This window comes from Cervus elaphus, chromosome 6, assembly GCF_910594005.1.
Source record: "Cervus elaphus chromosome 6, mCerEla1.1, whole genome shotgun sequence".
Classification (NCBI taxonomy): Eukaryota; Metazoa; Chordata; class Mammalia; order Artiodactyla; family Cervidae; genus Cervus; species Cervus elaphus.
This window is the reverse complement of record NC_057820.1, coordinates 26,965,388-26,991,795: the sequence shown is the minus strand read 5'-3', so window position 1 is coordinate 26,991,795 and position 26,408 is coordinate 26,965,388. Positions and strand designations below refer to the sequence as shown.

Below are 26,408 nucleotides of genomic sequence, written 5' to 3'. Positions count from 1 at the left end.
GGTGAAAAATAAGCTACACAATTATGAAGTCTTCAATCAACTGCTTGAAGTGTCTTTTTAGAAATCAGTACAAATAAAATATGACAACAACTATTTCTCTGGAAAGAAATCAAATCACTGGAAAGAGAAAAGTCCATATGAGATGAAGATAAAGTGAGATTTGTGACCATCAAACAAGTAAATGGTATGAAATTCATGATTTTAGCTCTTAGATACTTCACAGGAACACCTGATTTTTTTTTGTTTGTTTTTTTGTTTGTTTTTGTTTTGTTTTGTTTTTTTGGTTAGAAGAGCAAAGGGTGTCACTCTCACTACTGGCCCTAGGTATTCCTCGCCCCCCAAACCCACACCCCAATTCCTGTGACCTATTTTGTTCTTGAACAAAACTAGAAACTGGGCCGGGACACACCTTTCCCTCCCTCGAACAGGTCCAAATGACCACTCGTCCCTTAGATCATGGATTAATCAACACACTCTCCACACAAAAAGCTGGTATTTGTGAATCTACTCGAGCTCTGGAAGTTCCAGAATTTCACCGGGGAAGGCATTTGTAGGATTGCAACACTTGGTTGCAATGTAAACACAGCATTAAACTTTTGATACTGGTCATCCCCTCACTACTGCGGGGATAATATGACATGAAGTGTGATTTATTGTGCTCGAAAAATACCAGGAAGTAAGAGAACATTCTCATGCATAATTTGAGATGACATGTGCTTTAAGAGTGTATTTATGCAGACGTGGATAAAATCATCAAGTCCCAAGATACTTAAGTGTAAGTAACACACACGGAAAATCAGTTCTCTCTGCGTCCCTCCTCCCTGGCCTTAATTCCCTCAATCTTAGTAACTAACGTTTGTCACGATGCCTGTCTCCTCTAAGATGTGACACCACTTCTTTCAAAGCGACTCACCCCGCCGTGGGGATTTGGGTACGGGGATGACACCCCAAGTGCGCAGATTACGCGTGAGGCGGGCGGGGCCGCGCCTTCCTTCCGGACCGGGAATTTCCCTGGCCCGGGGCTGGCAACTCCCATCCGATCAGGATAAAACGGGTTCGCTCGGCTCCAGGAGCCACAGAGCCCGCTCAGCCAGCGCTCCCGCCAGCCTTCCCGCAACAGACACAGACCCTCCGAGCTGAGACCCATGGCCCGAGCCGCGACCGCCGCCGCCCCCCGGCTCCTCCGCGCCGCGATGCTGCTCCTGCTCCTGGTGGCCGCCAGCCGGCGCGCGGCAGGTGAGACGCGGATCCCCAGGGCGGGACGGGGGTGGGTGGGTGCCCGTGAGGACAGCCCCTAACACACCCTGTCCTTCCCGCAGGGGCGCCCGTGGTCAACGAACTGCGATGCCAGTGCCTGCAGACCTTGCAGGGGATTCACTTCAAGAACATCCAGAGCGTGAAGGTGACGCCCCCCGGCCCCCACTGCGACCAAACCGAAGTCATGTAAGTGTCACTTCTGCTGCTGTCTTCCTTATACCACCCCCCCGTCCCGATGCCCTCACCCCGTCCCCCAAATGGACCTCCCATCTCACGTGGATTCTCCCTTCTCTCTGCAGAGCCACTCTCAAGACTGGTCAGGAAGTGTGTCTCAACCCCGCCGCCCCCATGGTTAAGAAAATCATCGATAAGATGCTAAACAAGTGAGTTGTAGTTTTTATTCATCGTGTGACTATAGTCGTTCTGCCTGCTGAAAACTCTATCAGAGAAACCTAGGATTTAGCTGAAAGAATGAAAAAAAAATAATTATTTTAGAATTAAATTTGCCATTAAAGTCATTAATCTGCTCTGGTGTCAGAAGGACACTTCCAGTGCCTCCTGGCCTCCTCGATCTTTCATGAGTGTGGGTAAATGTATGTTTCTAAAAGATGAAGCCCCAGGGATTGAATCCGGTCTCCTGTATTGTAGGCAGATTGTTTACCATCTGAGCCACCAAGGAAGCCCAAAAGGTGAAGCAGAATTAGCCAATGATGCTAAAATGCTTCCTATCTGTTAAGGAACAAATATCGTTTACCTCAACTCTTTTATGGGCTTCAGACCTGAGAGGTAAAACTCTTGGGTTTGGGTTGTATGGAACTGACACTTGGTGGTGAAACTGGGGACTTTTCAGGGAGCGCCCCTCCCCCTGGCCTCTGCCAACACAGTGCAAGTCTAGGTTCCACCCTTTATTATTCCCATAACCCCAGGGAAAGTACTTAATCTCTTTAAGTCTCAATAACATGGGGAATAATAGTAATACGTATTTAATGGAGTTTGCCATGAGGCTTAAGTGATGTCATGCATGTACTTTTTTTTTTAGCTCAAGGTGGCATTATGTTCTCACTTTTTGAAAATATTAAGATTGCTTCCACAGACTCCATGTTCCTAATTAAATAGCATTTAGGAGCCTGGTATTTTCTGCCATACAGTGCAGCAATGGTCTAGGTAGCAACCACATAGTGCAGGGCTGTGAGTCCAGTTTTTGGGGTCCTACTAACAGGAATGATTTTCTCATCGCAGGGCTAGTGCCAACTGATCTAGAGAGATGGAAGGAGCTTCTTGGCTACTGCAGCAGCCTCCATGGAATCGAAGTAAAAGAAGAGAAACAAATGGCTCCCGGGGCCATCTGGACTGTGTTTAATGTATTTGGCTGTTTCTTATGAGAGTTCTATTTATTTACATCTGTATTTATTTATTTATTTTTCAAAGCCTGTGTATTGATATTCTAATATTTAAAGGTGTGAATGTGTTTGGCAGTTCTCTGGACTGTTAGTTTCAAAGTTTATTTTTATGTTAACTCAAAGTTAGTTTGATCCTGACTGTTATTTAATTTGAAGATGATGTGTTTTAAGTGTTCTTCACTTATTAAACTATTTTTGGGGAGGGGGTATTCCACACTGTACTATCCACTATAGTAAAGGCTAGAGACAGTAGTGGAGGGTTCAAGAAAACAGATAGATCACGATCACTGTTAATGTAGGAATTGTATGTGTATGTTTCCTTTTTGTAGAGAAGATTGTCAGTTGTTATTTATTGAAACGTTTCACAGTCAACATTTCTGACTGTAGTCAACATTTCTGATGTTGAACCTTTACAAATGACAATGATCTAAATATCCCTTGGACATTTTATGTCTTCCTTGTAGGGCATAATGCCTTGTTTAGTGTGAGTTATCTAAATGTTTCTCTATGTCTTGGAATAGAGAAGTTTAAGTATTTATTGATGTATTTTTATAAATAACATGAAAATAAAGCTTTTTACACAAATTTCTTGCTTAGTTTTCTTTTTTACTTCTTGATCTCTTTTATCCTCCCTCTTGAATACCCAGCACTTGGGTTTTCTGTTGCTATTGTAACAAATTATTACAAATTCAGTAGTTTAAAAGAATAATTTGTTACAATAGCAAAGTTCCTTTTGCAATGTAAGGTAACATACTCACAGGTTCTGGTAGTACAAGAATATCTTTGGTAGTGGCGGTGGTTTAGTTACTAAGTCATGTCTGACTTTTGTGACCCCATGGAGCATGCCAGGCTCCTCTGTTCATGGAATTTTCCAGGCAAGAATCCTGGAGTGGGTTGCCATTTCCTTCTCCAGGGGATCTTCCCCACCCAGGGATCGAACCCGGGTCTCCTGCATTGCAAGTGGATTCTTTAGCACTTGTGCCACCTGGGAAGCCCTACATACACTGTTGCTTCCGTGTTTAGCTCCAGATAGTCTCCTTTTAGAGTCACAGTGAAAGAGAGAAAATTTGCTTGGCTCCTGAGAATGTATGGGTGATGATTTTTATCAAAAAGAGAGGTAAAGTACATGCCAAGGTGTCTTGAAGCAAAGTTTTTTTCTTCTTAAATAGATTGATATTTCAACAAAAGCTCTGCTATACTTTTTATGTAGTCTGGGGTCTGTTGTGCCTACTAAACATGTAAATGATTACAATGGCTATAAGTTGCTTTATGCAGATCATAACATAAGTATGTTCTCTATGTCTGCATCTCCATTGCTGCCCTCAAATAGGTTCATCAGTACCATCTTTGTAGATTCCATATATATATATATATATATATGTTAATATACTATATTAGTTTTTCTCTTTCTGACTGACCTCACTCTGTATAACAGGCTTCAGGTTCATCCACCTCCTTATACAGTGGGGGAAGGAGAGAGTGGGGGGGACACATTGAGAGAGTATCATTAAAACATATACATTACCATATGTAAAACAGATCAGTTCAGTTCAGTCGCTCAGTCTTGTCCAACACTTTGTGACCCCATGGACTGCAGCTGCCAGGCTTCCCTGTCCATCATCAACTCCCGGAGCTTGCTCATACCCCTGTCCATCAAGTCAGTGATGCCATTCAACTATCTCATCCTCTGTCATCCCCTTCTCTTCCTGCCTTCAATCTTTCCCAGCATCAGGGTCCTTTCCAGTGAGTCAGTTCTCCGCATGAGGTGGTCAAAGTATTGGAGTTTCAGCTTCAGCATCAGTCCTTCCAACGATACCCTGGGAATTTGCAAACCAGATGCTCTGTGACAACCTAGAGGGGTGGGGTGGGGTGGGAAATGGGAGGGAGTTTCAAGAATGAGGGGACATATGTATACCTATGGCTGATTAGTGTTGATGTATGGCAGAAACCAACACAATATTGTAAAGCAATTATTCTCCAATTAAAAACAAATAAATTTTAAAAAACCATAGGTATGTTAACTAGGAAAAATTTTCAGCAAAATTTCCTCTCTCCTGTTCCCCCTTAGATGGAAATCTTTGAATTCCAACACGGTGTTGCTAAAGGTTCAACTTCCAGCACAGTTGACAAACCATTGGGTAGGAATTGGCTAGTGAGAGCAGAGTCTCAGGTAAGGATTGAAGAGCAAGTAGGCACTGGGGAGATGCAGGGAAATGTACAGAAACAGTGTTGGAATGGAAACACCACCCGTAAAGGTGCACAGTTAATAGAAGACCTTATAATAAATCAGTTTACTCTTCCATGGGTCAGTGCTCCAGCTAAGAGACATGGACAGACCAGTTCATCCAGTTTCTGGGTAGATTATACCACAGTTTACCCTGCTGCTAAGTCCTTATTAAACTGAACTGATCTGGATCTGGGTTGTGTTTTGTTTGTAAAATAGATGCAATTACCATGGATTTTCAGAGTCTAGTGAAAATTTAGTGAGTAGTAAGCAAATTTACAATGAAAAAAAAAAAAAAAACTATCAACATTTTGTTGTAGAGGAGGATGGATTGGAAGTTTGGAGTCCGCAGATGCAAACCGTTATAGGAGAATGGATAAACAACAAAGTCCTACTGTATAGTACAGGCAACTATATTCAATATTCTGTGTTAAACCGTAACAGAAAAGAATTTTAGAAAGAATGTATATGTATGTATAACTGAATCACTTTGCTGTATAGCAGAACTTAACACATTATAAATTAAAAATAAATAAAATTTAAAATATAAAAATAAAATTTTGTTTTGTGCTAGTTACAAAATTTGCTTTGAGATGGTTTCTTTATTTTCAGGGGACTAGAGTGGAAACAAAGATTAGTAGATTATCTGTTGAATTATTTGACTAAATTTTACTTCCTTACTTTTGTGACCTAAGTTTTATACACTTAATGACTCTCATTCTAACATTCTCATCTTTTATTTTTCTACCTAAGCAGATGTGAGTATTCACTTTATCACCTCCTAGACACACCGGGAAATGTTAGACTTGTATTACCATCGATCGTGGTCTTCTGTTTGCATGGTGCTATAGGGAGCCTACACACGATTTGTGGTATAAATATAAGCCCTGGTGCAGACATGCTCAATTCAGAGATCAGACTCTTACTAGCTATGTGACCTTGAGCACATCACTTAACTGCTTCGAGTTTAGGTTTTCTCACTTCATCTCTATGAAACTCTGTGCTCTCACGTATCAGATCACTTCTTGGTTCTCTGAAAACACCATTTCTGTTTTGGCTCAGGGTCTTCCAAATACTGTTCTCTCTACTTGGAACATCTTTCAGCTTCTCCCCACCTCCTCGCTCATTCAGCTGCTTAATTTTTACCTGTTTTTCAGCTCTTGGTGTATCAATCACCTCCTGCAGGAGGCTCTTCCTGAGCCTTCCAAGTGTTAATGAGCAATTGAAATGTTCCAATGCCTATCATTTTATTTTCACACTGGTTTGCTAGCCATAGGAAGTGATGAAAAGGGAAATCAACTGACTTGCCCAAGGTTACAAAGCCTGTTAACAGGGCAGAACAAAAACATCATGCCAGGAGCATCCTCTTCCTTTTCTTTCACTACATCTGCCTTAGTGAGGCCAGCTCCACCCTGGTTGCACTCAGATTCTGTGGTATGCTGAGACATAAAATCTCCAGAAAGAGTCCCTCTGTGTATTTCTGGGTGAGGCGCATTTCTTCCCCATGACATGGTAAGTCATCAGGTCGTCTAAGACATCCTGACTGCTACTCCTTGCCAGCTCCACCAGTTTCCCTTCACTGGATCATCAGGTGCTACGATCTTTACCTTGACTGATGTCTATCTCTGCATTTTCTCCTTGCTGCCAGTGTTAACAAGTAACCACTGTAATCTACTTAGCTCTTCCGAGATTTCACATGCTCCTCTATTTTCCCATTTTGCTTTATGAACAATTCACTCTGTTGTCAAAACCAGGGACCCTGCTTTCACCGCAGACTGACTCGTTTTGCTTTACATCCAACTGGGCTCTCGTCCTGCCATTTTCATCCTGTTAACAACTCTCATGTGAAACTCCTTCTCTCCCTTCCTTATGAAATTGTCTTAATTATGCCTTTCATTGGCTGCCACTCGACCACTGACATAACTTCCTAAGTAGTCGCCCAGATTAGCCTCTCCAGTCAGTCTTATTCACTGCAAAGTGATTGTTCAAAAGAGCTCATCTTGTCTGGTCATCCTTTTACTTGAAACCTTCAATAGCAGTTTACCACCTGTAGCCAGTATTACTGGGCTTAGTTGTGTATTAATTTGCTCAGGCCACCATAACAAAGTACTGTACCATAGACTGTATGGCTTATACAGCATAACTGTATTTTCTCAGAGTTCTGGAGGCTAGAATCCAAGATCAAAGGGTCCTTACAATAGGTTTCCTCTTCAGCCTTTCTCCTTGGCTTGTAGTGGGCCATCTTTTCCATGTATGTTCGTGTGGTCTTCTGTCTGTATCATCAGTGTCCTAAACTCCTTTTCTTACAAGAGCCCAGTCATAATGGATTAAGGACCACCCTCGATGAGCTTATTTTTGCCTTAATTACCTTTTAAAATGGCCTATTTCCAAATAAAGTCATTCTGAGAAATGAGGATTAGGACTTCCAACATCTGGATTTTAGGGGGGACAAATTTAGCATATAAACAAGTGGATTACTCATCTTATTCTTTCCAAAAATTCTTATTATTTGTACATATGATAAGCCTCAAAACTTACAAAACTCTATAGTTGGCCCAGGAATGGTCTCAGTTTTTCTTGAGCCTTGCAAAATTTAATATCTCTCTAACAGAAAGAGATCCAAATTCCCTTATGATCATTCTATCATACTTACTCATTCTGCTGTTGATCATTCAGAATCTATAACTTGTACCATTAAGTAGGTAAACTGGTTAAACTTGTACCACTGAGTAGGTAAACAGGTTAAAACTTGTACTATTGAGTAGGTAAACTGGTTATATTTAGTCATTGAAGAAAAACATATGTGTACGTCATAAAAATTCAAATGATAAGAAAGGTTTATGCAGTTAATAAAAGACACCTGAATCACTCCCTCTCATTCAAGATCTTTGTTTCTCTTTCCCAGAAAATACTGAGATTATCACTTTTCTGTGTGTAGATGTTTTGGAAAAAATATTCTATAGCTAAATCAGCACATGTGTTTATGCACTGTGTCTGTTCATGTTTCTTTTTTATGGTAAACATGGGAGATACCAAGCATGCTGTTATGCACTTTGCTTGCTTTGTGTAAAAGTATGTTTCGGTGACCGTTCAATTTCAGCAAGTATTTTTAAATGTTTCCCTAGAGGGAGAGAGATGTGAGGGCTTCCTAGGTGGCACTAGTGGTAAAGAACCTGCCTGCCAATGCAGGAGACGTAAGAGATGAGGATTTGATCCCCGGGTTGGAAAGATCTCTTGGAGGAGGGCATGGCAACCCACTCCAGTATTCTTGCCTGCAGAATCCCATGTCATACGGTTGCAAAGAGTCAAACATGACTGAAGCGACTTAATACACATGCAGAAAGATGTGTGCTATACTACTTTATTGTTGGAATGGATCATTATTAATTCTATATAGATACAGTCAAGTTCTATACAGTTCTATACAGTTCTACATAGATATAGTCAAGGTTCTTCTCATCTTTTGCTTCTTTTGCTCCAATTACTGTAATTTCTTTCCCTTGTCTAATTGCATTGTCTATATCCCAAATTCTGTTATATAATAATAGTGGTTCCAGACATCCTTGTCTCAAGTTCAGCCTTTCTATCTATTCTTTCTATTTTTCTACCATTAGGTATTATGTTGACTTTTGACTGCTATTATACATATAGGTTATTACTGTTGCTATTTTCAATATTTTAGAAATATCTATTGGGAGAATACTTTCCCACCCTTCTCGTTTCTTTTTAAATGGAACTAGTTCAATTTGCACAACATTCCTAGTCTCTCTCATCCCTTTTGATTCTGTTCAGTGTAGAAATATCTTGCCTTATTTGGAAAAAATGAATCGGGCATGCTCAATTCTCTCATTTTACTCTTGGAAGCAGACCCCTTGATGTGGATGAAATCTATCTGGTTCAGCATTTGCAGTGACTTCGTGACTACCGCTTGTTTGTAGTATTCAGTTGGCAGCATTTTTGACACTGTCTTATTTAAGCTGTCTTCCAGTGTTTTCTTTTAATCAGTATTAAAAGCCGTTTTTTATTCCATTTGCCAATCACTTGATTTTTTGCATATTTTTAGTGTTGAAATGGTTTCTTGAGCTCTTTAGCTCCACCAACAGTAAAAGTACAATCATATTGTAATAAGAGCTTTAAAAATCTAGAATAAGTGCTTAATCCATCTTTAGCAATAACTACAGATAATTTAACTTCCCTGGTGGCTCAGACGGTAAAGCGTCTGTCTATAATGCGGGAGATCTCGGTTCGATCCCTGGGTGGGGAAGATCTCCTGGAGAAGGAAATGGCAACCTACTCCAGTATTCTTGCCTGGAAAAGCCCATGGATGGAGGAGCCTGGTGGGCTACAGTCCATGGGGTCACAAAGAGTCGGACATGACTGAGTGACTTCACTTTCACAGATAATTTAATCTATTGTCAGTTTATTAATATAGGCAGAGGGTATGTGCTGAATAGTTATTAAATAAAAATTTTAAATCACTGTATTTGTATATTCATAAGTAAATGCAACACAGTGTTTGCCATTCTGTGCTTTAAGGCATGATTCCTAAATTTGCTTCTTTTTGCACCATACCAGTTAAAAACCATTAATAAAGAACACCATGGGGATGTGTTTTCCTCTCTTCTAATTTTAGAGGTTAAGAGTTTTCTATCCTATGGTACCAGAAAGGTGTCTTATAGAACCAATTAATATACTAATATTATCTGTGTATACAAATAATGATACAGGTACAAAAATATAAATAATGGTTTACAAGAGTAAACCACTCCCTTTATTGTTATTTGATAGAGTAGTAGATTTAAACTAAGACATTCATCTTTGGTTTGTGTTAGGAAAGATTTTATACTTTGGAGTTGCTTTCAGGGACTGAAGTAACTATCAATTATTTTAAATCATTTCTTTAAATTTCTTTGAATACAACACGGTGCTAGTGATGCATCTTAAAGGGGCAAAACTGCTTTAAGAGAGTTTTTTATGTGTAGTTACTGGAAATAGGAATGTGTAGATTAAAGGCATTTCTGTTATAGCCAGACCAGGCTTATGTGTGAACCTCAACTTTAGAAACATTCTATTAGGTTGGTACAAATGAAACTGATTTCGGACTGTGAATTTTAAATCATTATAACTAGGCTCAAACACATTTTTACTAATCAAAATAGGAACCATTACAACCAACATATTTTTACCAATGAGAACAGCTTATTTATTCCTGTAGCATAAAAACACATGTTTTGAGATATGACAGATTCTTGAAAAGCGTGTCCTACATCCTGCTGGTTGCGGAAGCATTTTCCCTGCAAAAAGTTGTCCTGCTGGCTTTGCAATGTGCGGTCAGGCTCTGTTGTGGAGAAGAATTGGGCCCTTTCTGTTGACCAAGACCAGCTGCATGCACTGTAGATTTCAGTGCATCTCATCAATTTGCTGAGCGTGCTTCTCAGGCACAGTGATTTTGCCAGGATTCAGAAAGCTATTGTGGATCAGACTGGCAACAGACCACCAAACAGTGACCATGACCTTCTTTTGGTGCAAGTCTGGCTTGGGGAAGTGCTTTGGAACTTCTTGGTCCAGCCACTGACCTAGTCATCGAAGGCTGTGGTATAAAATCCACTTTTCATCACATGTCACAATCCAATCAAGAAATGGTTCATTGCTGTTGCATGGAATAAGAGAAGACACTTTGAAATGATGAATTTTTTTTTATTTGCAGTCAGCTCATGAGGCACCCAGCTATCAAGTTTTTCACCATTCTAATTTGCTTCAAATGCCAAACAACCTTAGAATGGTCAATGTTGAGTTCCTCAGCAACTTCTCATGTAACTGTAAGAGAATCAGTTTGAATGATAGAGAGTTCTCAGTCGATTGTTGTCAATTTCCAATGGCCAGCCGCTCTGCTCCTCATCTTCAAGGCTCTTGTCTCCTTTGCAAAGCTTGCTGAACCACCACTCCACTGTAAATCTGTTAGCAGCTCCTGGGTCAAGTGCATTGTTGATGTTGCCAGTTGTCACCACTGTTTATGACCTCTTTCAAACTCAAATTAGAAAATTTCTTGAATTTGCTTTTTGTCTAACATCATTTCCATAGTCTAAATATAAATATAAAATAAATATAAACTATAAATATAAAATAAACAGCAAGCAATGTCATTAGCAGAAAAACATGAAGTGAGAAATGTGCATTAAGTTAGTGTATAACATAATCACAGTTAGTTAAGGTTGTATTCCAATATCAAATGGCAAATTTCAACAATGCAAAAACTGTAATTACTTTTGCACCAATCTAACAGTTCTGACTTTGAAAAAGTTAACCTCTCAGAGCCTCAGATTCTATATTTATAAAATGAGAAGGAAAACAGTAGTTCTGCTTAAACCCTTATAAAGCTGTTGTCTATATTAAATTTAAAAAGCTAATACAAATAACACAGTACTGAACATACCTGGTGGAGAAGAAAATGGCAACCCACTCCAGTATTCTTGCCTAGAGAATCCTGTGGATGGAGGAGCCTGGTGGGTGCTATCCATAGGGTCTCACACAGTCGGAGATGACTTAAGCGACTTAGCAGCAGCAGCAGCAGAACATACCTAGAAGATATTAAGCTTTCAGTAAACATTAGTGGACACAATTTATTTTCATGTAATCACTAATATTCACAATAACTCTGTCCCCTTTATCCCCTCCATCAGTTAAAATCTACATATAACTTATTCGTGCCAAATGGATCTTAATAAAAGATACATAATTCCAACAAAGCTCAAAACTTACTGTTTATCATCCATTTCATTGTGCCCTCCACTTAATCATGAATACATTATTGGTATACGGCAAGGAAAAGCTGAGTGGGAATGCATGTACTATTTCTTTGGAAATACACCATATGCCCAATATATTCAGTTCAGTTCAGTTGTGTCCGACTCTTTGTGATCCCATGAACCGCAGCACGCCAGGCCTCCCTGTCCATCACCAACTCCCAGAGTTTACCCAAACTCATGTCCATTGAGTCGGTGATGCCATCCAGCCATCTCATCCTCTGTCGTCCTCTTCTCCTCCTGCCCTCAATATTTCCCAGCATCAGGGTCTTTTCAAATGAGTCAGTTCTTCGCATCAGGTGGCCAAAGTATTGGAGTTTCAGCTTCAACATCAGTCCTTCCAATGAACACCTAGGACTGATCTCCTTTAGGATGGACTGGTTGGATCTCCAATATGTAAATAAATTTAAAATGTGCTTCTCATCTGAGACTTTCCTGTTCATAAATTATACTTTTTCCCCTCTAACAAATTAAATGGAGATCATTAAGGATAAGGAAAAAGGATTTTGCCATCCACTGCCTGTCCCATTTCCAGTTGTAATGACTCATATTTTCTGCTTAAGAAAGTTAGAACCACAAAAGGATCATTTAATGTGACTACTAAATACTATAACCTTTATTGTAATTTTTAAAATTGATTACTGTTTAAAAGCATGTCAAAGAACATAGTTAATGTAGTTATGAGCTTTTTATATTATGTAAAAATATTCGATTTATACTTCATTTTTATGGTTAAGATAGCAAATAATGGTTACATTTTAACTTTGTGTTATTTGTGGTTACAATCAAGTAAAAATAAGATGTACAATAAAATCTCTGGGACAATACACCCAAATTTTTATAGCATTTGTATTTGCACACTGTGAGAATGATGACAATAATACTTTTGATTCTTATTCTCTTCTTTGTTCTTTTCTTTCATTCAGATTTTCTGTAACCTTCAAGTTTTCTGTAATGAACGTGTATAACTTTATAACCTTTGCTTTTTAAAAAACTAATCTCAGGTTATGTTTAAATAACCCACAACATCTAGATGAGAGTCAAAATCAGGTCTACTATTTAAATACATGAAAGAAGTTTCATCTCTTTCACAAGTAAGATATTTCCTGTATAATGATGGTCAGAAAAGATTTTACCAAATCTTATTAAAATTTCTTATACATCTTATAAAAACTTTTCATATTCATTATTTTCTATGAATTTACATTCAGTGCTTTTTAATAAGGGCTTCCCAGAAGGTGCTAGTGGTATAGAATCTGTCTGCCAATGCAGGAGACTTAGGAGATGCGGGTTTGATTCCCGAGTTGAGAAAACCCCTGGAGGAGGGCATGGCAACCCACTCCAGTATTTCTGCCCAGAGAATCCCACTGGCGGGCTATAGACCATAGGGTCACTAAACGCAGTGCCAAACTTTTGTATTCATGAAATATTGGCTCCCTCTAGTGGCCAAATTAATTATGGACCACTAACGTGAGAGGTGGATGGGTAGATAGATATTGATAAGCTCACTATGCTACAGATCTATCTAGTAGATCTATTGCTCTATTCATATCTATCTACATATATATATATCTAAAATGCTTCTTATTGAGGAATGTGGATTAATTCTAAGGAGAATCAGCAAATGCTTAAGCCCTATATTTAATCAATTTTAATTGAAAAATTTACATACAATAAAATGTTCCCATTTTAAGTGTGTCATTTAATGAGTTTTGACAAATTAATAGACTGTGTACCATACCACAATCAAAATATAGAACATTTTTGTCACCTTCAAAAGTTCTTTTGTACCCTTTTGGAGTCAGTCACAGACAAGTAGTAAAAAATAGAAACTGTGGAAATAGACATTATTGCCTTGTGTTAAACTTATGCATCTCTCACCATGAAATAATCATTATCTGTGGGTTTTCATAGACGTCCTTTATAAGCTTGATGAATATCCCTCTATTTACAATTTTATGCGAGTTTAAAATTTTTTTTCATGGATGAATGTTGAATTCTGTCAAATATCTTTTCTATATCTATTGAGCTCATTACTGTTTTGTTTTGTTTTTTTCAATCTGTTGCTCTAGTAAATTGAATTGATTGGTTCTGAGTATTGAACCAGATTCACATCCCCAGGATAAACCTCACTTGGTTATGATAGATTGCCTTTTTGTATATTGTTTTATTAAATTTGCTAGTGTATTTGAAAATTTCTGTTACTGTGTTGTTGAGGGATATTGGTCTGTAGTGTCTTTTCCTGTAATGTTTTGATACCAGGATACTAGTGGCCTAATAAATGAGATGGGAAGGTTCCTTCCTCTTCTGTTTTCTGAGAGACTTGCATAATATTGTTACTATTGATTTCTTAAACATTTGAGAGAAATTATCAGTGAAGTCCACCGAAGACTAAAGATTCTTTGTCAGAAGACAATTAGTAACTTGATTTTTTCATGGAATTATTCAATTTTTAAATTTCTTTTGGGGTCAATTTTTGATGATTTGTGTTTTTAAAGAAATTTGCCTATTTTACTTAGGTGGCCAAATACATATTTAATTGAGCCCTATCTACAATCTAATAAATTAGTCCTCTACAGTTTCATGAAAACTTACGGAAGACATGAGACTCCTGAAGGGAGACAAGAAATTTGTTACAGCAAAAGTAGTTATCAAAAATGACCTATCCAAAAAGGAGATGAAGAAAATATTTCCATTTACAATAACACCAAAAAGTATAAAATACTTACAAATAAACCCAACCAAGAAGGACTTTACACTGAAAATTGCAAAACATTGCTGAAGGAAATCAGAGAAGACATAAATAGATCAAAAAATATCATGTGTTCATGGATTGGAAGACCTATTATTGCCAAAATGCCAACATTACTCATAGCAATCTGTAGATTTAATGCAATGCCTATCAAAGTCCCAATGCCATTTTTAGAAGAAGCAGAAAAACCTATTCTAAAATTCACATGGAATCTTAAGGGGCCTTGAGTAGCCAAAACAATCTTGAAAAGGAAGAATAAAGTTGGAGGTCTCATACTCTCTGATTTAAACACTTATTACAAAGCCACAGTTATCAAAATATGTGATGCTGGCATAAGGCAGACACACACAACAATGGAAGAGAATAGAGAGCTCAGAAATAAACCTTGCAATAGATAAGCAAATGATATCAACCAAAAAAGTAATTGCTGGAGCATTAGCATCATTGCTCCATTTTCCTGAGCCCCACATACCGCAGGATGACACGGAAGACCAGATGAAGCCTGCATGTGTAGTCAGGTGTTGTACCACAGACGAGGAGCTCTGAGCTTGAGGATCGCATCACTTTAAGGCAAGCAGTAAGCAAGCATTCTCTTTTTACACAGGGAATCATTACCTCATTGCTCAGAATTACCAGCTGCATGAAAACTCATGAGAGATGGGGACCTGCCTGGTGGTCCAGTGGCTAACACTCCATGCTCCCAATTCAGGGGGCCTGAGTTTGTTAGCATGCTGCAACTAGAGCTGGTGCAGATAAATAAATAAATATTTTAAATAAATAAATACTAGTTTCTTTAAATTTAAAAAAAAAATAATGACTCCTGAGAAATGGTCCAGGTAAAAAGTGGTCAGGGTCTAGTCTTGACACTCAGCAAAACATGTAGGAATGAGAATAGGAATGCATTTCTCCTTATAATGCTCTTTTCCTTTAATTAGTCTTACAATTTTGTCAACTGTATTGATTAATTCTCAAAATTCGCTTTTGATAACATTAATTTCGTCTGCTGTTTTTCTGTTTTCTATTTAATTTAGCTCTCTAGCTCAACTGTTCTTATTTTTCTAATTTGTAGAAGCCTAGGAAATCTCATGGACAGAGGAGCCTGGTAGGCTGCAGTCCATGGTGTCGTGCAAGAGTCGGACACAACTGAGTGACTTCACTTTCACTTTTCACTTTCATGCATTGGAGAAGGAAATGGCAACCCACTCCAGTGTTCTTGCCTGGAGAATCCCAGGGACGGGGGAGCCTGATGGGCTGCCATCTATGGGGTCGCACAGAGTCGGACACGACTGAAGCGACTTAGCAGCAGCAGCAGCAGCAACAGACCATTGATATTATTAAATTTTTAATTTTTATTTTATATTGGAGTATAGTTGGTTTTCAATATTGTGCTAGTTTTAGGTGTACAGCAAAGTAATTAAGTTTTACCTATATCCGTTCCCACATATATCACTATAGACTGTTGATTAGAGTCCGCTGTGTTATACAGTAGGTCCTTGTTGATTATCTATTTTATATAGGGTAGTGGATATATGTTAATCCCAAACTTGTAGTTTATCCCTCCCTGCCACATTTCTCCTTTAGTAACCATAAGTTTATTTTCAAAGTCTATGAGTCTAGGTAGCATTTCATATGGGTCAGAAGGGCCATCATCAAAAAGTTTACAAACAGTAAGTGCTGAAGAGAGTGTGGAGAAAAGGGAACCCTCCTACACTGTTGGTGGGAATGTAAACTGGAATAGCCACTATGGAGAACAGTGTGGACAGTCCTCAAAAAACTAAAAACAGAACTACCACACGATCCAGCAATCACACTCCTGGGCATACATCTGCGCTTGTGTTCTTAGTTGCTCAGTCATGTCTGACTCTTTGTGATCCCATGGACTGTAGCCGACCAGGCTCCTCTGTCCATGGAATTTTCCAGGCAAGAATACTGGGGTAGGTTGCCATTTCCCACTCCAGGGGATCTTCCTGACCTCAGGATCAAACTTTCTTCTCCTGTGTCTCCTGCTTTACCAGGTGGGTTCTTTTACCACTGTATCACCTGGGAAGCCCCATATCCATAAAAAACTATAAATCAAAAAGAAACATGCACCCAATGGTCCTTGCAGTGCTATTTACAATAGCCAAGAAGGAAAGCAACCTAAATGTCCATCAACAGAGGAATGGATAAATAAGATGTGGTACGTACATATATAAAATGGAATATTACCCAGCCATAAAAAAAGAATAAAACCATGCCATTTGTAGCAACATGGATAGCCCTAGAGATTATCAGACCATTTATTTTAGACCTTTACTCTTCTCCAAAATAAGCATTTAAGGCTACTGATTTCTCCAGAAGTACTTCTTTAGCTGCTTTCCTCAAATTTTGATATATTCTCTGTTCATTTTCCCTTCTCATGTCTTCTTAGTTCCATGGATTTTTTTTTTTTTTTTTTTACCTACAGAATCAAAGTGCCTTTCTTTGCATTTTGAATGTACGACTTCCTAGACTTGTAGCTTTGGGCAAGTTTCTTAATTTCTTCATAGATCAGATTTATCATATGTAAAATGAGAATTACAAGAGGATCTTTCTCAGAGAATTATTGTCAAGATTAAATGAAGCAATCCACATAAAGGACAAATGCCTGGAACAGAGTAAATCTACAGAAACTGTTAGCTATTATTATTGATAATTTTTATTACTTTTAATTTAATGAATGTAACAATTCATAGAAATAATCCTGTATTTTTAATACAGAAAATATATTTAATCTTCCCAATTATGTATTTTTCATTTTGTGCACTTTTCCTATATTTTGCATTATCCTTAAGCTGGACTACAAGAAAAATTTTAAAAACAATACTTAATTTAAGGGGATGAAGGTAGTTCTGTTTCTTTCTTCATATTATCACTAGTTAGGTAGTAGGTCTGATAGACCTCTGCAGTTTTAAAGGAAAGTAACCTTTCAATAGCTGAACGAATCCACTTATTTGTCTAGTATAACTTCTGCCCCCTTCTGCCTACAAGTCTTTCATTTTCTGAAAGACATGCTCCTTAGAACTTTCTATCTGCTAGGTTGGATACTGCCTGATTCAAGTTGATTTTTGCTCAAATAAAAGCATAACTCAGTTCATCTTCTACCACATCTCAGCATTAAAAAATGGTCAGTCTGATTTTTACTTCTTAAAGGAAGCTTCTATTTTGTTTTCTCACTACAAATTCACCACATAACACAGGTTCCTAGGTAGTGTAAGTTTGATCATAGACTCCAGAAAATGAATGACAGGTTTTTCCTCTCCAAAGTGGAAATTATAAGGTAGAGCAATAGAAAATCTTAGGTCCAAGCCTTGTTCATCCAGGTCTCCCTCCTCCCTCCACACACTCACGCTTGTCTTTCTTTTTCCTGCTCTCAGGAGAAAGGTATCCCAGGGTCTCACTAAGGGAGACAGAATCTGTAATATCCTTCCTGCTTTAAATGAAACACCAGTAGCCTGGGCAGCTGCGGGGCAGAGCAATGGTTTGGGAGAAGGGGAGCGTGCTGCTTGGACTGATTAGTTTAGACGCTTTCCCTGTGTCCTCACTATGGGCACATCAGCAGCGTGACCAGTGCAAGGGAAGCCATGTCGCCGCCAGGCCATCCCTCAAACTCCAGCCTTCCGACGCACGTGCTAGTCCAGCCGGGGGCTCGGGTCCCGGCCCCGCCCCCTGAAGGAACAGGGCTCGGGTCCTTCAGCCCCGCCCCCGGCCCCGAACTCGGCTTGTAGCCCCGCCCCTGAAAGGTGCCCCCGGGAACTTTCGGCTGGTGGGACTCGCTCTCCCGCCGAGCCGGGTGGGGGCGGAGTCCGGGCTGGCGCTGTGAGGACCGGAGCGGCGGAGGTGGCGCCTCTGTCAGGGAGCCGGCATTCGCGGCCATGACAGTGGTGGCCCGCGGCTTCTGGCTGCTCCGCGGCCGCCTGGCCCGAGTGTCGGCGCTGAGCCGGAGCGCGGTGTCGCCCTTCGCGGCGCCAGGAGCGGCGGGGCAGGCGTTCCGGGGCTTTCGGAGCAGCGGCGTGAGGTACGAGCGCTCCCGGACGCTCGACCTCCTCGGGCCCGGGCGCTCCCGGGTGCGAAGCCACTGGCTGTGGGAGGGGCGGCTGGGCGCCTGCAGCTGGCGCGGGCCAGGCCTCGCGCGTGTGAGCCGGAGCTCCGGGGCAGCCGCGCGGCGGGGCGGGGGCGAGGCCTGTCTTCGCTCGGAACTTGGCCTTGCAGGCCAGGCCAGCTAGTCGCATCCGCCTCCAGTCAGGCAACTTGGATGTTCTCTGCGCTCACTGGAACGTGCCATCTTTGCAGCAGGTGCAGTTGAGTGACTGAGGAAGATCGTTGAGACCAGAGAAAAGGGGCCTTAAAAACACGTGGTCTGCTTGGAGCATTTGGTTTTGGTTCTGGCTGTGTTTCGTAAACAAAGGAGTGGGCGATGGCCATATGGTTTCGAGTTTGTGAATTTCTTTGTTGGTGGTAATACTGAGGTCTTTTCGAGCTCTACAATTCTTAATGATTTCACAAAATCAGACTTTAATCTTGACTTTTCGGTGTTTTTCTGTATGGCGCTTCCCAAATGTCTGCAGTCTTAGACTGACATGATCAATCTTAGATTCACTGCATCTCCTTGGACCTTGTTGCTGGCCAGCAGATTGCGAGTAGGTTTTAACTGTTATGTACAAATGGTACGCTGTCCGTCCATCCGTTACTTGTAGCTATTATACAAAGTCAGATCCAAGAAGCTAAGAATAATTTCTTTTGACCCAGAGCCAGTGAGTCCATTTGTTTTCAGACTTACAGGGATTTCAATAACGTGCTGTAACTGCAGTTTTACGTGGCCAGAGATTGTGCCTTACTCGTCTTTTTGTAGCCCCAGTGCCCAGCACAATGCCGGGAAGAAAGGAAAGATCAGTAATGAGAAAACATAGTGACGGCTTATTTAACTTAAATTGACTAACTCTTCATTGTATATATTTGGATCTTAGTCTTGCGTGATTGAAGTAAAAAAAAAAAAAAGTCCTATAGGGTTTACTTTGGACTTGGTTTGTAGTGACTGCTGTTTGTCTTCCAGAGAATATGTGAGAAGATAACAATGACCCACAGTTCTGATTGCGGAAGCTTTCATGGTGTCTGAAAAAAATTGCCAGTTGGTTTGGATACAAACTCTGCAAACTAGGAGAAGCAGATTCTGTAGAATTTTCTTTGCATTACAGAATTGAAGGAATTATGTACCACAGTCACACTATTTAGATAATTATTTGTTGAATTTGAGTTATTTTAGGGCTTCTTCCCAGAGTGAAGATAACCTTTTTCAAAGGTTGTATGAGTTGGTTCATTTCCCTTTGTCAGATGGTATAAATAGACAATCCCATCATCCTGTCTTCTCCAGGTAGCAATACACCGAATGAGAACCATGACAGCTAAAAACCTAACTGTCCCGTTGAAGCCACTTGTTGTCACACACACATGCACATACACATATGGATAATTCAGGGCTTTTTAAATTGAATTTACGGTCTTTTATAATTTGAAATAATCGAGTGGAATAATTTTGGAAAGCTATTTTTACTGTAAATAAAGAAGTGTAACTTTCAACCCAACTACGTTCAGATTATAGCTGTATAGAAACAGTAATACCTTTGATAGGTTTTTATTTTTTCAAGGCAGCACTAGTTAGGTTAGGATAGGTAACATTCTGACATCCCCTTGTCACTAAGTACCATATATTAAGATGAAGTTGCCTGTAAGGTTGAGAAACACCTGTGGACTGATGGGTCTCGGGTGGGGAGAAATCCGGACAGTGTGTTGATGTTCACTGGTGTCTCTTTTCTCTTCTAGGACCAGCAGAGAGAAGAGATTCCATCTTCCAGAGGTCGCCACTGTCTGCCTCCCCACTTGTCCCCATCTTCGGTCATCTCTTTTAACACATTATTGACCAGAGATGTATTAATATGTCTTTTGTTACCCAAATGTTATTGACTGGAGATATATCAATATCACTTGATAACAAATTGCTGGCCACAGGTGTTAGTCTCTGCAAAAATCCCCCGGTCAATAATGAGTTAATATGTAGTGACATGTTAGTTGTGTAGTTATTCATAGTGAATGTGGTTTAAATCCTACATTATCCTCTTGATTTGAAATTTGAGCCTTAGTGTTTTTCTTACTGCAGTGAATCTTTGAGTTTGATGAACTCTTTCTCTAATGATATTGACTGTTTTCAATTAACAGATTTATTACCAATTTCTGGTATAGAGCCGCAAATGAAAAAAAGTATTTTTGATTGTCTTTCATATCTTTGGCTAATTAGATACTTATAATGGAACATATAAATACTTTTTTAGTAGAGAATTTCAAGAAATAGTGTTTAACAGAATTTGAAAATTACAAAATTATTATTTATTGCTTAATACTTAATCTCAGAATGGTTTCCCTTTAAAATTTGCAGTGAGTTTTTCCCCCATTTACTCATGATAAAATGGATTTATTAATTGAAAGAAAATATATTTAAATGTCAAGGAAATAAATGAATAAGTCCATTCTATTTGTTGCAGCTTATTGTTTCTTGAAATGAGTTATCTAAAAAGCCAAAAAGTTACAAATAAAAAATTCTTGGTGATTGAATTTTCCCAGTTTTGCCTTGCTGTGTGAGAAGTTTACATATCAAAATGTGCTTGCGTTGTAAAATATCACATGAGTCTGGCACAGTGTTTTTAAGTGTATGGAACTGGGCAGCAGTCTATCCCATCTGGAGGCAAGGTTACAGACTTTTATGTTAAATGCCATTCTTGAGGCAGATTTTCGGGTATCCTCCAACAGAGGCTTCCCCAAACCATGCTTTACTATATCAACTCATTTTTAGTAATTAAATGGATATCCCAAGGGTTTTTTAAAATAAAAAAACCTATGTTTTTGGAGCTAGTAAGAGGTACTGGTTTATGTTATGTAAATAATCATGTCTTATAGGACTTCCCTGGTGGCTCAGATGGTAAAGAATCTGCCTGCAATGCAGGAGACCCAGGTTCAATCCCTGGGTGGGGAAAATCCCCTGGAGAAGGAAATGGCTACCCACTCCAGTATTCTTGTCTGAAGAATCCTATGGACAAAGAAACCTGGCAGGCTACAGTCCATGGGGTTGCAAAGAGTCAGCCACGACTGAGCAACTAACACCTTCTTTCATAGAATGGATAGTTTAAAAGACAAATATAATTTTTAAAAGACAAATTGTATATGTACGGCTGTTAGTTTTTCTTGAGACCCTCTCCTATAGTATTTACTCAGTTTCTTTGTCTGCTATCGAATTTATTTAAAGATCATTTTATCCTTGTGTGAAGCTTAAAGGACCCAGACTCCAGTTTGTACCATTACTGAAGCTGATTTTCCATGGAATTATTTCAACCAAGATAGAGTTTGCGCCAATGGCTAGCAAGAGCAATTTCTCAAGATCACATTTTATTTTGCTGGCAAATTGTGATTTTTGAGTCTTAATGCCTTACGTCTTCTAATGACAATGAGCTATGATAGCTATCTGGTTACAGTTTTTATTTCTAAGCAGTTATTGGTGGTGGTTTGGTCACTAAGTCGTGTCCTGCTCTTGAATCCATGAATCCATGGACTGTAGCAGTTATGTCATTTTAAATTTAGAACCTAAATGTTTCACCATTTATTATCTTATATCTTAGTTTTCTATCTGTGCTTCAGCTGTTAAGAGATAATATGTTCTAGTGTAATGTCTCCAAAATCAAGTTTTCTGATTAAAATGGATCAACAAGTGAACAGAGAAAATTAATAATCTCAGACCTTGTTAGTCATGATTTTAGTAATAATCTAGCAATTTCTTTAATGACCCAAATCTTTGTTTTTCAAATGCTTTGTAGTTATATTATTCTTTCATGTTAATACCCTAATTAGATGATAAAAGTAGCAACAAAGAAACCCAGCAGATTACCTTCTGTGGAGATAATACTCCATAGAAGTACTCGCATACTCTTCATCGAATTCCCTGGAGCTCACTGAAGATTGTTAAAAATAGTTTGGTTTAGGGGTGATTAAGTTGTAGAAGGATGCTTAAAGATGTAGGAGCTTGGGTGAAATCTGAACTGTCCAATGAGTGGGATAAAGTAATGATTAGTAATTAGTGAGATTTACTATTAAGAAGTGCAGTATGGACCAGAAAAAAAAAATCAACTAATTTGTGTTCAGAATGGGATATAACACAAACCTAAATTAGTTTCAAAGAAGACCTCAGGGTTGATAGTATCCAAGAAGTTTTATCCAGCTGCTCCTGTTAATATTATGTCATAGGTATTTTCTGTGTTGCCATTGTTTTTGTTAACATTTTATTGGCTGCATAATATTACATTAAGTCAAGTGGCATTAATTTATGTAACCATTTTGCCGTTGATTAATGTCTAGTCCTTGAAATATGAAATAATTCACTCTCAGATGCAGGTCATATTCCTGTCAACATCATACCAACCAGGTTTGTTCACTTAATGATCTGAACTCTACTTAGGTTTCTAGAATTACTCTCATTAAAGAGTATGCCTCGAGCCAAGAGACTATTCAAAGATTTGTCATTCTAAAATGAGGGCATACTATAATTTAAAAATAGATGTTTCCTTTTCCACTTTGGCTATTTATTAACTCTGCAATGAATATCATCTTGCTTTAAGCAATCCAGTTGTACTGTTGAAAAATAAATTCTTATTAATATTTAATTTTTCCTTACTCTGTGTTAAACATTTTGCTGAGATTTTTCATGTATAGTTTGTCCTTCAATCCTCATAACAACTGAATGAAGTAGACACTATTACTATTCCCAGCTAACAGATTAGGAGATTGAGACTTACAGAAATTAAAGAACTTGTCCATGATAACACAGTAAATAAATGGTGAAGACAGAGTTGAAACCTATATGATCTATCCAGTGCTTTTCTCTACAAGCAATTTATAAATTTCCCTATCGCTTATCATCATTCTGAAAATTCTTATTAAAGTGCGGAACTTTTGTGAATCAGGATTTCTGATTTTGCATATAAATCTTAAAAATTGTGCTGTCAGATTTCTTTAATACAGGGTTTCTCTTTACTTGGGACTTCATGGATAGAATTTAAGGATCCCTAAACTTAGATGGGAGGTCACTAGTCTCTACTAAATTTAGCATTTTCTTCAATAGTGAATGTTTGCCTCAAACCACAGTAATAGGAGTACAATTTATAATATTGCCAGCAAAAGTACAGGCATATTAATAACACAGTTGATGTGCAGAGATCTCAAAACATATATACACTCACTAATACTCTTTGATATTATGGTAGTAATTAGACTTGCCACTAGGTGTTTTATTTAATGCTTTTTTTAAAAAAGTATTTGATAACAGTGTTTCAATAAAACTGGTTTTCTGTAAACCTGTGTATTTTATGTTAAACATTTAAAAAAATTGTTCTGAGAAGATGTACATGGGATTTAACAATCTGCCCAAGTGTTCTCCTGGTACAAAGCTTAGCATATAAGATTTTTTTCTGCAGAAATTATGGATGTTTAGGTTGTTGTTGAGTCACTAAGTCATGTCTGACTCTTTTGCAACCCCATGGACTGTAGCCCCCCAGGCTCATCTGTCCATGGGATTCTCCAGGCCAGAATACTGGAGTGGTTTGCCATTTCCTTCTCCGGGGGTTTAGGTTGTTACTGATGTTTTAAGTTACAGGTTAGAGTTCTGAAAGTGTTAAGTTACAAAATTGAATGAAAGAATCGTACATAATGGAAAGAATTTGCTTTACTTTTTATTGAGTTATGAAAGTATAATTTCTTGACTTCATAGTGTAAGATAGCATTTGAGATGTGAAATGAAATGTTTTTTTAAAAAACCATAAACTTAACATTTTTAAATATTAATTTACTTAAAAAAAATTCACTTGCTTTGAAAGGCTCCCTTGTACTAGTTGGTGATTGGTTTTATTCCATAGGTAATTTTGCCCTGGTTCCCTTGAGTTTGTTTTGTTACTATTGTTAATTTGAACCCCAGAATCTTCAAATTTTGCCCTAGGACCTGCAGAGATACTTTAATTGCTAATGACTGTATTAGGCTTTTTCATCTTTATAGATCGTAAAACAGTTTATTACAGTTCTAATTAAAGTTGTGGTTGAAAATGAGATTATAGATGCAGAAGCAAGATGTCAGGTATACAAATTAAATACACTGTTGTTTGTGAGTGGGCTTTGTTTTACTATTTTGTGAATGAGTATTTTGATACACAAGAAAAGAGGTGATTTTTTTCCCCTCCTGTTTGTTACTTTGTTTTAGCTAATTAAACACTTAATTTAGTACTAGGAACCATATATTAGGATGGTTGTAGTATGTTTTCTGGAAAGTGAATAGGTAAGTGGACAAGCTCACAGAAACAACACTAAATGTTGATGACTTTTTGTTGGTGTTTAGTTGCTAAGTTGTGTCTGACTCTTTGTGACCCGATGGACTGTAGCCCACCAGGCTCCTCTGTCCATGGGATTTCCCAGGCAAAAATATTGAAGTGGGTTGCCAATTCCTCCTGCAGGGGATCTTCCCGATCCAGGGATAGAAGCCACATCTCTTGCATTAGCGGGTGGATTCTTTACCACTGAGCCACCGGGGAAGCCCTGAGGGCTTTTCAGTCCCATATCACTTCTGGTTCTCTGAACATTTCTCCATCTATTACTTAACAGAAACTAGGAAAGCCATTTTTACAAATGAGCCAATCAACTCTTAGTCAAAGCTGCTTATATAAGGTCAACAGAGAATATTCCCATTATATACATGAGGAAATTGCATGCCTTTGAAAGCAGTAAAGTAACTTGGCCAGCTTTTAAGGGTGAACAGGGCTGCCTCTCAGGACTTCTGGTTTGGTTGAGTAATTTGTAGTGTGTTGTGCTGCCTGACTGCTAACTCTCCTCCCTGGCCACTCCATTGTGACATATTCTTTCCTAATGAAGGGATTTCAGTGCTAGCTCAGCAACAGGGGGAGAAAAAACTGCTGAAAAGGAGAGCTCCTTGTCTTGCCTTCTTTGGGGGTGACTTGCAAAGTTCCTGCCTTTGCAGGAGATGTCACCTGAGCAAGTAATGACAGGGTGCATTGTATGAAAGATATCTAAGGGTCGAATTGACTTCACTTTTGATTTGTATTAATGGCTTTCTCACTGTATAATTTTTTGATGAAACCACATTTTTAAGAGTTAAAAAAGTATGATCACACTCCAATACTGCATTTCAGATTCTTGTTAAATGAGGGCTACTCCATTTCTTCTAAGGGATTCTTGCCCACAGTAGTAGATGGTCATCTCAGTTAAATTTGCCTATTTTCATTCATTTTAGTTCACTGATTCCTAAGATGTTGATGTTTACTCTTGCCATCTCCTGGTTGACCACACCCAATTTACCTTGATTCATGGACCTCACAGTCCTCGTTCCTATGCAGTATTGTCCTTTAGCCTCAGACTTTACTTTCACCACCAGACACATCCACAACTGAACATCATTTTGGCTTTGGCCCAGCTGCTTCATTATTTCTGGAGCTACTAGTAATTGTCCTCTGCTCTACCCTAGTAGCATATTGAACACCTTCTGACCTGCGGGGCTCATCATCTGATGTCACATTCTTTGTCTTTTCATACTGTTCGTGGGGTTCTTGTGGCAAGAATACTGGAATGGTTTGCCATTCACTCCTCAAGGAGGCCAAGTTTTGTCGTAACTCTTCACTGACAGTTACTCAGTGAAAAACAGGAGATTCATCAAAAGTTCTTCCCACAAATTCAGTTCAGTTCAGTCACTCAGTTGTGGCTGACTCTTTGCAACCCCATGAACCGCAACACTCCAGGTCTCCATGTCCATCACCAACTCCCGGAGTTTACGCAAACTCATGTCAGTTGAGTTGGTGATGCCATTCAATCATCTCATTCTCTGTCGTCTCCTTCTCCTCCTGCCTTCAATCTTTCCC

The 26,408-nt window shown here is 38.9% G+C and overlaps 2 protein-coding genes across 3 annotated transcripts in view; both read left to right on the top strand.

The window, feature by feature from the left end:
• The first annotated feature begins 1,075 nt into the window (after window positions 1–1,075).
• Window positions 1,076–3,242, top strand: LOC122696458 (growth-regulated protein homolog beta). The gene is made up of 4 exons (XM_043906481.1): window positions 1,076–1,236; window positions 1,320–1,443; window positions 1,557–1,640; window positions 2,497–3,242. The coding sequence occupies exons 1-4, from the start codon at window positions 1,146–1,148 to the stop codon at window positions 2,510–2,512; spliced, it is 315 nt and encodes a 104-aa protein (XP_043762416.1). The 5' UTR covers window positions 1,076–1,145; the 3' UTR covers window positions 2,513–3,242.
• Window positions 3,243–18,170: 14,928 nt separating this feature from the next.
• Window positions 18,171–26,408, top strand: part of MTHFD2L (methylenetetrahydrofolate dehydrogenase (NADP+ dependent) 2 like) — a 147,798-nt gene continuing 139,560 nt past the window's right edge. Inside the window, exons 1-2 of one of the 2 annotated variants that reach the window (XM_043906476.1) lie at window positions 18,171–18,472; window positions 20,275–21,068. In XM_043906476.1, the coding sequence (XP_043762411.1) occupies window positions 18,330–18,472; window positions 20,275–20,371 (240 nt within the window). In that variant the 5' untranslated portion in view covers window positions 18,171–18,329 and the 3' untranslated portion in view covers window positions 20,372–21,068. Of the gene's footprint in view, window positions 18,473–20,274; window positions 21,069–26,408 lie in introns of those variants that run through there. The other variant, XM_043906475.1, reaches the window with a different exon arrangement.